We start from the raw sequence: 12,607 nt of genomic DNA, 5'->3' as shown, positions 1-12,607 counted from the left end.
CAATAGTGTTAACATGCTACACAGGTCATGAACAAGATTTTTTTGTTTTGTTTTTTTAAATTTTCATTGTAAGTGGGCTAAAATAGTTAATTAAAAGTAGTCTAACATAAATGTAAATGCTGTAATTTTATTATTTTAATAAACCATGTAACTTGCATGGATTCAATGCTGGCGTCACCACAGTGCACACGTCTGCTGTTGCTCACAGTGGTCCAAGGGATCGCTCAGGGAGTTTCTGTGTTCGCTCAGACACATGAAAAATTAGAGGGAACATTGGGTGCGGGTATACCGGATACGGGTGGCTTTTTTTTTTCTTGAGATGTCATACACTTTGGATTCTAGCCAATCATTTTACGTTTCCGAGGATAGTAGGCGGGTCCAGGTACGTATGTTCTTTGAGAGCAGAGCTACAGATTAAATGTCCAAGGCAAAGCGGTCAAAAGTCTGGCTGTACTTCACAGCAAAATATGCAAACTCAGCAGCAACAAGTGCTTTAAGGTGATACTGTGATACTGTGCAAAGGAAGTAACACCTCGAATCCAATGAAACACCTGGCAACGCAATAGCGTTTTTTTAAAAGCAGAGAAATGCATCGTATTTGATAGCTTGCTGCGAGACTTCACACCGAGCACATCTGCTGCGGGTGGGTTGCCTGTTATTGGACCTGGAGTTAGCAACATCCCCCAAAAACCCGAAGAGGAGAGTCCTGGCCCCTAGCCCTGCCAGTGTAGCAGACGGATGATGATGCAGCAGCAACCGTTCTTCTCTGCGTGAGGAGCTTAATGTTGTTCGTGTGTAATTTACGTTGAGTAGGCTAACCACGTTATTACATTAATGCATGTAAGGTGAACTAGCAAACACCGTCGTAGTTACATGCGACTGTCTTCTTGTTTGATAGAGTGATACCATACATGCCCTGTAGCTGCAGAAAAAGCTAACACCGTTATCTTTTTACAAAAAAAACAAACAGCTAAACATGTTTTCCATTATTCACCGGTTCCAAACAAAGTAGGTATGTTGTATCAAAAGAAAAGGCTAACTTGGTTATCATTTTGCAGAAAAAAGAGACTGCTAAAAATAAAAACATAAGAGGTTTTTGGACAAAGTTTGTGTTCTCCATTCTTTAAGCAATTCAATTCAATTCAATTTTATTTATATAGCACCAAATCACAACAAAAGTCGCCTCAAGGCGCTTCATAGATACAGAGAAAAACCCAACAATCATATGACCCCCTATGAGCAGCACTTTGGCAACAGTGGGAAGGAAAAACTCCTGTTTAACAGGAAGAAACCTCCAGCAGAACCAGGCTCAGGGAGGGGCGGGGCCATCTGCTGCGACCGGTTGGGGTGAGAGAAGGAAGCAACGGTTAGAGCACCATTTAAGCACCCGCACAGTTTCAAAAGTACCGGTATCGGATAAAACCTAAACGATACCCATCCCTAAACAGAGTATAGATAAGGAATCTCTCAAATACTTCATAAAATGAGCATGTAGAAAGTGATCTAGCATTCTGAATGTTCACAATGACTCTCAGAGAGAGACCTGCTTCATTTTAAATCAGCCACTCGTGTGCCACGCCCAGAGTGCTGACCATTTGGGATGTGGAAGAAAAAAATCACGCCAAGTCAATGTTCAAAGGCAATGGTCATGGCCAGTAGTGGAACAGAAAAGCTAGTTCTGCCATCAATGGCCTGATGGGCCAGTATGGGATCTATAAAAATAAGAGACAGCTACTCCTCCCTCACCCCACTCAGTATCACTGGTATGAGGTTGAGAAGGGGAAAATGCATACAGGTGCCCTTATCAAGCAGGTGGCCAATGTCCTGAAAGAGCTTAGCCAAGTAAGCTGACAGTAGGGTGACCACATTAAGGGTTATTATGGACCGAGCTGTCAACTTGCAAACCTTTTGGTCATATAAGTCTGTGAAGGTTCTCAGTCATCCAGGTCATCGTAGTCTAAGGAGCTTGGAAAGAAAAGCGTCCAAACTTCTATAAGTTCCTTGAAGACGTTTCACCTGTCAGAAGCTTCTTCAGGTCTAGGAGTAACTGGTGGAAAGAAAGGCTGTTGGCTCTTTTAAAGGGACAGTACCTAACCACTGGTACAGATATGTTGATGACACATGGGTCAAAATCAAAACCCAGGAAGTAGAATCCTTCACTGTTTACATCAACGCTGTGGATAAAAACAAAGTTCACCAGGGAAGACACAAAGGATAACAGTATGCCATTCCTGGACTTTGCCGTGCACATTAAAGAGAACGGAAACCTCAACATGAAGTTTACTGGAAGCCCACACACATGGACCAGTACCTCCTGTTTGACTCCCATCACCCTCTGGAACACAAACTTTGAGTAATCAGGACCCTACACCACCGGGCAGAACATGTTCCCTCTAAGCCTGAAGGAAAAAAGAGGGAACACACACATGTAAAGGAAGCTCTTAAAATGAGACAAGACTCAGCTGTCAGAAGACATAGTTTGAAAGAGAAGTAAAAGAGGCATCTATGTCCACTGTGAGCGACCATCTTTGAACAGAGGCAGCGGCTTACGACACCAACTGTCTGCCATCTATAATCCAGTTTTGAGATCCCTTCCCAGACGCTTCCACTCACATCCTGGGCCATCTGACCTCAGGAAATCACATGATAGGCTGGGGCTAGGATTCACAGTGGGTTCACCCGAATACTTGGCTGATTGTGACCCACACCCATTTTCACACCTTGGCTCGTGTGATTAGGTAGAGGATCATTAGGGGGTCCATCTCTCCTGGGGGACACTCCCATAGGGCTTAAAATCTGGGACTCTGCACCAGTTTCTCCTAGAACTGAAGAAACCTCTCAGATGAGAGGTGAAACATCTTCAAGAAAAAGTCCAGACTCTTTTTTTCCCCAAGCTTTTGGTATATGGAGCTGCTAGGGTTCTTTCACTGCTTGGTGATTTGGTAATAATGTTTTAATAATGTCCAGCTGTTTTTGGACAATTCTGAAGCTTATTAATCCTTAACAATCAAAAACCTACATCCAAAGTACAACCAGAGCTGGGAATTAGTAACAAAAACATATTTTCTGAAATTACTTAACTTACTAGAATCCTGCAAGTTTTATCACACAGGATGAAGCAAATTACTCACCAAAGTATTTCCAAACTGTGTAGATGGGTATTTGCCACCATTTGCGTCAATTATGGTTGAATTTAACTGTTTAATTGCAATTTATAGACATCAAAAAAAATCACATTTTATCATAATATTTATATTCACAATAATTGCTGATGGGTTCACAACAGCTAAATACGAAAGGTGAAACATACTATATAGGCTTGTGGAATTTGCCTTTTAGAGATGTAAAAACTTGAATTTATCTCTAACGTAGGTGCTCTCACCTGTGCGTCTGAGAAAGGAAGAATATGGATGCAGTTCTCTAGGAGGATGGTCTGGACCTCAGTCTCAAGCTCTCCAGCTCGACCCAAAACCCGTACACTATGGCCGTTGGGATAGAATGACGTGCTTTCCCATGAATCAATGCGCACCACAACTCTGTGGTCCTAGGTGAGGATGAGAAGACAGGGATAGAAATGAGACAGCACTTAGTAAACACTGGTCACACTATGAGACAAAAGCATAATGCTATAGTAACACTAGAGACTGGAGCGCAAACAAGATCGGTGTTGCTATGTGCAATGAATTTGCAATATTGTTGGCTTTGAAATGCTTCTTTGGAAGACGGGGACTAATTCTGCAACTACTCTCAGTCAGTTACTTTTATTTAAAGGGTGCAAAACACCAATCAAATGGTGATAAGATGGTCTGGAGATAGAGTCCTGCTTTTCAAGGCAATCACCTTGAAAGCGTTCATCCAGAGGTTGACAGTGTTGTATTCTCAACCTTTGATCGACCAGTTGGTTGCCGTAACTACTTGTAATTGAACGCTGAATGCAAAATATTCACTGCAATCACTGGAAAAGCAGCGTTTTTTCTTTGTTACAAGGCAGGTGCCGTCCTATTTTTACTCATGTGACTAAGCCATAATGTACATCATGAAAATAAAATCAACCTATAGATGTAAGTCAAGTCAGACCTGCAGAGCTTCAGCCTGTTGAGTACTGATGCGGATTTTAGGAATACGCTGGTCCCAAGGTATGGTCAGTATCCGCTGGGAATTCCTGCTCTGGGACTGAATCCCATCCCTAGTGGGGAAAGTTACCACGTAGTCTCTCCAGTTCCTCTGCAGGATCCCTACAATACGACCTGTGGGGTTAAATGTCAGACATCAGTACAGAGAGACATTTATGGAGTAAGTGAGGATGGACTCGATGATTGCGATGTAGAATTGCATCATCGTCCGTGTTGGCAGGTTGAATTTCTTCAGCTGCCTCAGGAAGCACATCCTCTGCTGAGCCTTCTTTATGACGGAGGTGACGGAGGCTCCCACTTCAGGTCCTGGGTGATGGTGGTACCCAGGAAGCGGAATGAGTCCACAGAGGTGATGGGGGTGTCAGTCAGGATGATGGGGGGGAGTGGGGCTGTGTGCTTCCTGAAGCCCACAATAATCTCCACTGTCTTCTGGGCATTCAGCACCAGGTTGTTGTGGCTGCACCAGGACACCAGACGTTCAACCTCCCTCCTGTAGGCAGACTCATCCCCGTCCGAGATGAGTCCAATAGCGGTGGTGTCATCTGCAAACTTGATTAGCTTGACAGACTGGTGGGTGGAGGTGCAGCAGTTGGTGTACAGGGAGAAGAGCAGAGGAGAAAGAACGCAGCACTGGGGGGGAGCCGGTATATACATATGTACTACATAATTACATATGTGTTCATTCATAGTTTTGATGCCTTCAGTGAGAATCTACTATGTAGAAGTACCAGGCCATGACAGAAAAACCACTAAAAAAAAGGCGTGTCCACACTTTTGACTGGTAGGGGCTTCAGGTGTGCTTAGTGAATACCTCAGGCACCAGAAACCCAAGAAAGAGGAGCAAGAAGAGGAACCATCATGGAAGGACAGGATCCTGCACAGTACCACCAACAGATAAAAGAACTAGCTCACATCCAGAAATCCTACCAGTGGCTGGACTGGACTGAAATAGAGCACAGAGGCACTAATAATGGCAGCACATGAAGCCATAAGTACAAGATCCATAGAGGCTGGGGTCTACCAGACCAGTCAGTCAAGACCCCAGATACAAGCGTAAAGATGCCCCTGAGACAATCCAGCACATAACAACAGGGTGCAAGATGCTAGCAGACATACATGGAACGCCATAACCAAGTGGCCGGCATAGTATAAAGGGAATATCTGTGCCGAGTATGGCCTGGAAGTCCCGAGGTCAAAACGGGAGACGCCCCTTAGTGTGATGGAGAATGACCGAGCTAAGATGCTTCGGGGCTTCCAGATACAGACGGACAAAATGGTGATGGCTAATCGGACATAGTGGTGGTGAACAAGCAGAGGAAGACGGCTGTAGTGACAGATTTAGCAATCATCAGGAACATCAGGACGAAGGAACATGAGAAGCTAGAGTACCAAGGGCTCAGAGAAGAGCTTGAGAAGATGTGGAGGTGACGGTAACAGTGGTCCCCGTGGTAACCTGAGCACTCGGTGCGGTGACTCCCAAGCTAGGCGAGTGGTTCCAGCAGATCCCGGGAACAACATCTGAGATCTCTGTCCAGAAGAGCGCAGTCCTGGGAACAGCAGAGATGCTGCGCAGGACCCTCAAGCTCCCAGGCCTCTGGTAGAGGACCTGAGCTTGAAGGATTGACCGCCCGCAGGGGGGGGAAGTTTTTTGTCCTTAGGACCTCGTGTGTAAAAATAATAACAATAAGAAGGGTTAACAATGGTCAATTGCCTCCAGTTAGATTAAAATGTATTTTATGTGTTGCATATTTTTTATGTAAAAACACAGGGTGTTCCCATTAGCCAAATTAAAAGTGTGACAAGCTAAAACAGTATTTTTGCACCTGAACTATCCCTCCCTGTTCTAGGTCTGCCACAGCTGAAAAGATTATTGATTATTTGTGCGAGTCCACGTGTATAGTTGCAGGAGTGTTCCTCGCCTTTTGAATACTGGGCCCTGAGTTGTGTGCTTAATTAATTAGTGTTTTTCTTTCTTTCTCTCTTTTGTCATTTGCGAGGTTACACTGGCAAACTTACGGGGCCCCGTCTGTCTCTGTTCTGTTGTGTTTGGTAAAGGGAACTGTATGTTAGTGGAAGCTCAGGATGCGTTCCCTGCCATTTGTGTCTCCTAGACTTAAAACTTTCTTTTGTATTGGACGAAAGAAAAGGTGTCAGACGTAAAAAAAATTCTACAGAAGATGAACAATATCTGCCATGTCATTAAAAAGCAGGAAAAACCAGCAAAGACGTGACACAGAACCTGAGAGATGCATTTGGCCCTTGAGTTGTTCGACGAAACTTCATCGTTATTTGAATCTCTGGAAATGTGGCTGTCAAGAAGCTATTCCCTGACGAATGGAACCATGGAGAAGAGGTTCAGTTGTGCCAAATTACACCAGAACTGTAATAAAAATCAGTAGCAACTTTAAAAAAAGTTTAATTGTGAATGCCTGTCCAGAAAATAGCTTCCAAATGTTATTTCACCCAAATATGTTCTTATAATGTTGCTTCATGCAGGTGATATAAACAAGAATGGTGAATGGACTAATTCTTATACAGCTCTTTTCTACTCTCACCCAATCACCCCATTCACACAAGCACTTCCTTCTATGCGTTTAAGTGCTTACTAAGCAACATTCACACTCACTATACTCCAATGGATGCATCGGAGAGCAACTTGGGGTTAGTATCTTTCCCAAAGATACTCGGCTTGCAGACTCGGGGAGCCACGGATCGAACCATTCATGTGGTTCGATCAAGATGCTTCATTGTTTTCATTACTTATTTGTGAGATATCCTGAACATATTTTAGGCAAATCAGACAGAAAATATAATACACAAAATATCATTAAATACAAAAATAAATCAAATGTGAATGAATGGAGTACAAACATTCCCACCTGTTGGCAGAGGTGTACTCTCATTGTCCTCTCCAGTTTTTTCATCCCCATCAGTCAGGGCTGTGTCCCTCCCTCTCCACTCGTTCTTGGGCAACAACTCCACCACAACCTCGTCCCCATGCACCGCTCTGTTTCGATTTTTTCGACCATACACAAGCACATCCCAAGTCAGATCTAAGATGGATAGGGGGGGGTCAAAGTCGGGAGAAGAGATCAGAAACGTCTAGCAAATATAAGTTTAATGTGTCTGTTCCACCTGTTTTGAAAATGTAAGGTGTTTTCACCTGTGCTCTTGGTTGAGAAGTTCTTCGGCCTGACGAAAGCCTCGTTCTGTGCCCGATGCTTGTTAACATTCAGTGTACCCTAGTAAAAAGGAATGAAACAAGACATTTACTCTTCTGCCACTGAGGTTGTGTTAAACAATCTGGTGAAAAACTCCACTGCCTTCTCTTTGTGACATCTCCATACCTGCTCAGGTACAGTTGGGGAAATAATTATCACTGCTGAATTTGTAGGTTTCCTCAGTTACAAAGAAAGAACAATTATTCATGTTATTTCTTTAATGTTAGTTTCATTTAATGGAGAGCGATAGAATATCAACCAAAAACTGTCTGTGAAGGTTCTCAGTCATCCAGGTCATCGTAGTCAAAGGAGCTTGCAAAGAAAAGCGTCTGGACTTCTTTAAGTTGCTTGAAGACGTTTCACCTCTCATCCGAGAAGCTTCTTCAGTTCTAAGGTCAAATGGTGGAGAGTCCCAGATATAAACCTAGAGGGAGTATCCCCCCACAGAGGGACAAAAGGACCCCCTGATGATCCTCTAATCGCCTGAGCCAAGGTGTGAAACTGGGTGTGGGTCCCAATCAGCCAGAGTTTCGGGTGTGTTCATTGTGAAACCTGGCCCCACCTTATCATGCGAATTCCTGAGGTCAGATGGCCCAGGATGTGAGTGGGCGTTAAGGCGTCTGGGAAGGATCTCAAAACTGGATTATAGATGGCAGAGAGTTGGTGTCGTAAGCCCCGCCTCTGTTCAAAGATGGTCGCTCACAGTGGACATAGATGGCTTCTTTCACTCCTCTTTCAAACCATCTGTCCTCTCTGTCCAAAATGTGAACATTGGCATCCTCGAAAGAGTGACCTTTGACCTTTAGACGCAGATGTCCATCTGCCTCAGGAAACTCTTTCTCCCCATCGTCACCCTCTGACTACTCCACTTGATACCAAGAAAAGTCTTACCACTGGCAACAAAGGTCTCTACCCCAAATACTAAGCCATGTTTTGCTTGGGGACTCACTGAAAGTAACTTGCCAATCCCTTTATGACTTTTTAAAATAATAATAATAATAATAATGATGTGTTTTTTCTGTCTCTCTCCTTTAAAATTAAACTGCAAGAAAACTTAGAGACAGTTCATATCTTCTTCATTCAATAACAGTCCTGCTCTTCATCTCATTTTCTTTATTCGTCAGCCCCTCAAATACTCCTACCTCCTCAGCACACTCCCTACACTCATCAGTGTATTTCGTTAGTATAGATTAGTATATGTATTAAAGGTACCTGCAGTTTCTCTGAAAAATGAACAGGCTTAAAGCTACTAAAATATTTAAACGTTGTTCCTGCAGTTGTTTTAAACTCGTGTTTTAAAGAGAGATCCGGTATACTTAAAACAGGAGTTAGAGAATTGTGGATCAATATGTTTGTCATTGCACAAGATGATCAGATCTTTAGCATGAATGCTCACCTCTGTTTTCTACACACACACATCACTGATCACATCACATGCTCACAGAGACACATTCACATACACACACATCACATGTTCACTCTTGCAGAGACACACGTTCACATGTGCGTGTCTTATCTGTCGCATCATTAATGTTGATGTTTGTGTGACCACTGAAGTTAATAAAAGGGCTTTGAGGGAAGGCTGGAGTTGGGCTAAGATCAGATGAAGACCTTCTCCCCTTGCAGCAAGTAAAAGAAAGCGCGGAGTCAGCGGGGTTTGAGCGTTAGACCCAACAACAGGTTGGTACATTTTTACCTGAATGTAACGTTCAGACTTTATACCAGCCTCCAGGACTTCAGCGGGAAGATGTTCGGGAAACTCTTTCTCCCCATCGTCGCCCTCTGTCTCTTGTTGTGCCTGAGAAATGGAGCTAAACAGTTCATGGGCTGCCTGCAGATCTGACCAGAAGCTTTGCAAATAATCCTGGCAAAGGAAAAACACACAGGTCAAGAAATAAATTACTTCAGTTGGCCTTCTTAGTTCCAGTAACATCCCTTCAAGGGCCTAAGTTTTGGATCCTCTTCCACTTAACCTTATCAGGTTCGAGAAAGAGAAATAGAGTAAAATCTTTCAAATTCACCTCAAATCAACAGCCAGATGCTTAAACCTTTTGATACAGTTAGACGTCCTCAGTATTAGTATTACAATAATAGTTAAATAGATATAAGAACTGGTTTCAGAATAAATAAAGCGAGTTTTTGGAATGGGCTTCCCAAAGCAACAACCTCAACCCTGTTGTTAATTGTTGGACCGTGCTTAAACGCCACGACCGTTTTAGGAAACCAACCAATTTAAATGAATTCTACCAATTCTGGTTGAAAATCTCTGTTTTCAGTGACCGAAAACGCCGTTTACGTGTGGACGAAAGGCGCAAACACATAGAAAAATCTGCGTTTTCAAAAATACCCGGGTACGTATGTTTGGATAAAAATATACAAATCTGGCAGCAATGTATCAAAAATGTATCACAATAGAAAGCGTTGTAATATTAATTTCATGGCTACTAGCATGTACTGCTCTTTTTCCTTTAAATAAACATCAGACTTGATATCAGTCCTTATTGAGCAATGAGTTTACTCTCTGACCGACTCGTGTTTGCGGCGTTCCAAACACGTTGCCAAGAGGGAAGATGCAGAGTACCTGTGAAGCCAAACATATAATATCAATACCCATAACATGGCTAAAGGCTGTTTCTAACCTCTCTTCTTTACTTTAACTGTCATTTATTGACCATTTTAAATGGCGATACCAGTGTATCGACAAATAGGTAAAAAGTGTAACTGTTTTTTTCTGACAGAGCTCGGATCAATCAGTGCAATTACAAACAAGGCTGTGACCTTCACCTTTAGCGAAATTCTCATTTACATACTAGTTTAATAGTTTTCTGACTCATTGTCACTGTGTTTTATACAACCACAGCATGCTTGCTAGGCTGACATGAATTGAAAAACAAAGTGCAGCTCTCCGTATGTAAACAGACTAAATGCCACATATATTTACATTTTGTCACTTAACCAAGAAATCATGTGTAATGACCGAAAGTTTGACAACAACCACCAATTTCACTTCTAAGTGAGACTGTTCTAATACTGCTGCCAAAAATGTAAGTGTTTCAAAAACCCATGCCTGCTACATGCTACAATAGTCCCACTGAAGATTAGTGAAATAATACAGACCAACCAACTGTTCCATCATATAGGCTCCAACACAACGACTTTAACACAAAGAGCTGACTTTCAGTTTTAGGTGTTCAAACCACGTGTTTCTCTAAATGCATGATGATAAATCCCTGTAAGGTGGCTACATATAAGAAGCCGATATAGAGTAGATGGTATTATAAAGGTATTTCATATACCTGGACGGAGATGACGTACACTCCAGACGTCAGGCTGCTGAACTGAGCTACGGCCTCAGGATCCTCAGTGATCATCACTATATTCATCATTCCTGCCAGGTGGTTGTAGTACCACACTGCAGCTGAGTACACACACACACACACACACACACACACACACACACACACACACACACACACACACACACACACATTAAATGAACTCACAAGTTTAGCATAAGATGCATGAAAGCAAATTGCCCGCTAAAGCAATAATCTTTAACATATCCCACTAAGTTTTTGCTGTTTTGTAGGTGGAAGTTATGATTTCACACTACTTGTAATTCAAATGGTGCTTCCACAGAAAGAATATAAAAAATAAATAATTGAGTGCCTTATCTATATAATAAACACATTTCATGAGAACACACTGCACTTCTAGCTTCATTTGTTGGCACAACATAAAAGTTTGTCAGATCGTGATTAACATTACAACCAAGTCTCTATTATTAAAAACACTCAAATCCTTTTGGTGCTTTTCTCTATTAAACTGGTATAAATATTAATCACTTTTAAGCTGCCATTCACAAGTCCTCCTGACTTCTTTGTTCCTGCACTTGTTTTCTACCTGAAGTGGAGGAAAAACATTTTTGAAAATGTTAAAATGACCCCTTTACCCATTGAACCCCTATTGGGACAAAACACTATGAATGCTCGATTGACATCTTAGCCAGTACGTGTGCTCTAAGTGCCATATGCATCTGCACCGCTGGCCTGTTGCACAATTTGAAAGAAAGTTCAAATGTAATGTTTACATTTTTAAATCTCCCAGATGAATTTTGCACACGTGTGAACTATACATTTATGTCACTTTCACAAAATATTTTTTAAACCCAGAGACTTAACATTTTTAGAAACACAATTTCCTTTCAAGAGTTGCTGAGCAGAAGTAGTCAGCAGGTGCAGTCAAAGACATTTTGTGTGATTGGATGATTATCAGGATGTCCTAAAAGCATCATTTGAAAAACCTTCAGTTAATCCAGTCCAAGAACAAAAGAACATATTTCTCCCATACTGGCTTCCCTGTTAAATCCAGAATTTAATTTAAAATCTTCTTACACAGAAAAGTCTTGAATAATCAAACCCCTTTTACACACCCACTTTACTCTCAGGCTGCGGGCTTATTTGTGGGGTTTACAAAAGTAGAATGGGAGGCAGAGCATCAGCCTTCATGCCCTTTTTTGTAGAACCAGCTTCCTATTTGCACACGGGAGACTGACGCCCTCTCACTATTAAGATTAGGATTAAAACTTTCCTTTTTGATTTATAGTTAGGGCTGGATTGAGTGACCCTGAATCCTCCCTTAGTTACGCTGCAATAGGCAAGATTGGGGACTTCCCATGGTGCAAGTATTTCATCTTTACTGAAGAACTGAATATGTTTTATTAGCATAATCTCCATTATAATTAATGAGATTTACAAATTTCACCTAGTGAAACATGTAACGTCACACTTTGACCCAGAAAAACAAAATGAAGTCAAAGAAGTATAAGTAGAAGAAAAAACATGACAAAGAGGAAAAAATGAGAAAGGAAAAGACTCTATAGACTCTATTTCTATGCTACATGTGCTGCAGCAACTTGACTGTACACTTCAGTGAGTGTGGTAAATAATGAGCACTGACCTGGTCTGCCATTTTTCCTGGCTCTCGCCCTTCTCTCGTGGACAGTAAGAGTACTTCTGAAATTCATTGGCAAACAGCACGCAGTCGTGTCGAGGGTCTTTGACAAGGGTTTGCAGCCGCTTGTAATATCTGCACAAACGCACATTACAAAAACAAGTACATTCAATAAAATCATAAATTACACTCAAGAAAGCCTCTCATTAGTTTGGGAGAATGGTGGGGATGTTAGGAGAACGTTAACCCTGAAGCACGAGGGAGAAAAAATAGACCAACGTATGTTGACTTTTCCTAACA

General features: G+C 42.1%; 1 protein-coding gene across 2 annotated transcripts in view; it reads right to left on the bottom strand.

The window, feature by feature from the left end:
- Positions 1 to 12,607, bottom strand: part of LOC146566759 (DIS3-like exonuclease 1) — a 29,341-nt gene that overhangs the window by 13,696 nt on the left and 3,038 nt on the right. For both annotated transcript variants that reach the window (XM_085286356.1, XM_085286357.1), the window contains exons 2-8: positions 12,314 to 12,442; positions 10,651 to 10,772; positions 9,051 to 9,218; positions 7,297 to 7,375; positions 7,013 to 7,186; positions 4,078 to 4,247; positions 3,383 to 3,544 (exon numbers count right to left, since the gene is read on the bottom strand). In XM_085286356.1, the coding sequence (XP_085142482.1) occupies positions 3,383 to 3,544; positions 4,078 to 4,247; positions 7,013 to 7,186; positions 7,297 to 7,375; positions 9,051 to 9,218; positions 10,651 to 10,772; positions 12,314 to 12,442 (1,004 nt within the window). The remainder of the gene's footprint in view (positions 1 to 3,382; positions 3,545 to 4,077; positions 4,248 to 7,012; positions 7,187 to 7,296; positions 7,376 to 9,050; positions 9,219 to 10,650; positions 10,773 to 12,313; positions 12,443 to 12,607) is intronic.

This window comes from Mchenga conophoros, linkage group LG9, assembly GCF_057382185.1.
Source record: "Mchenga conophoros isolate Kocher_MC1m ecotype Shallow Benthic linkage group LG9, M_conophoros_male_GT1.1, whole genome shotgun sequence".
In the NCBI taxonomy this organism is placed as follows: domain Eukaryota; kingdom Metazoa; phylum Chordata; class Actinopteri; order Cichliformes; family Cichlidae; genus Mchenga; species Mchenga conophoros.
Note: the sequence above shows the minus strand (reverse complement) of the source record. Positions and strands in the feature narration are given on the sequence as shown.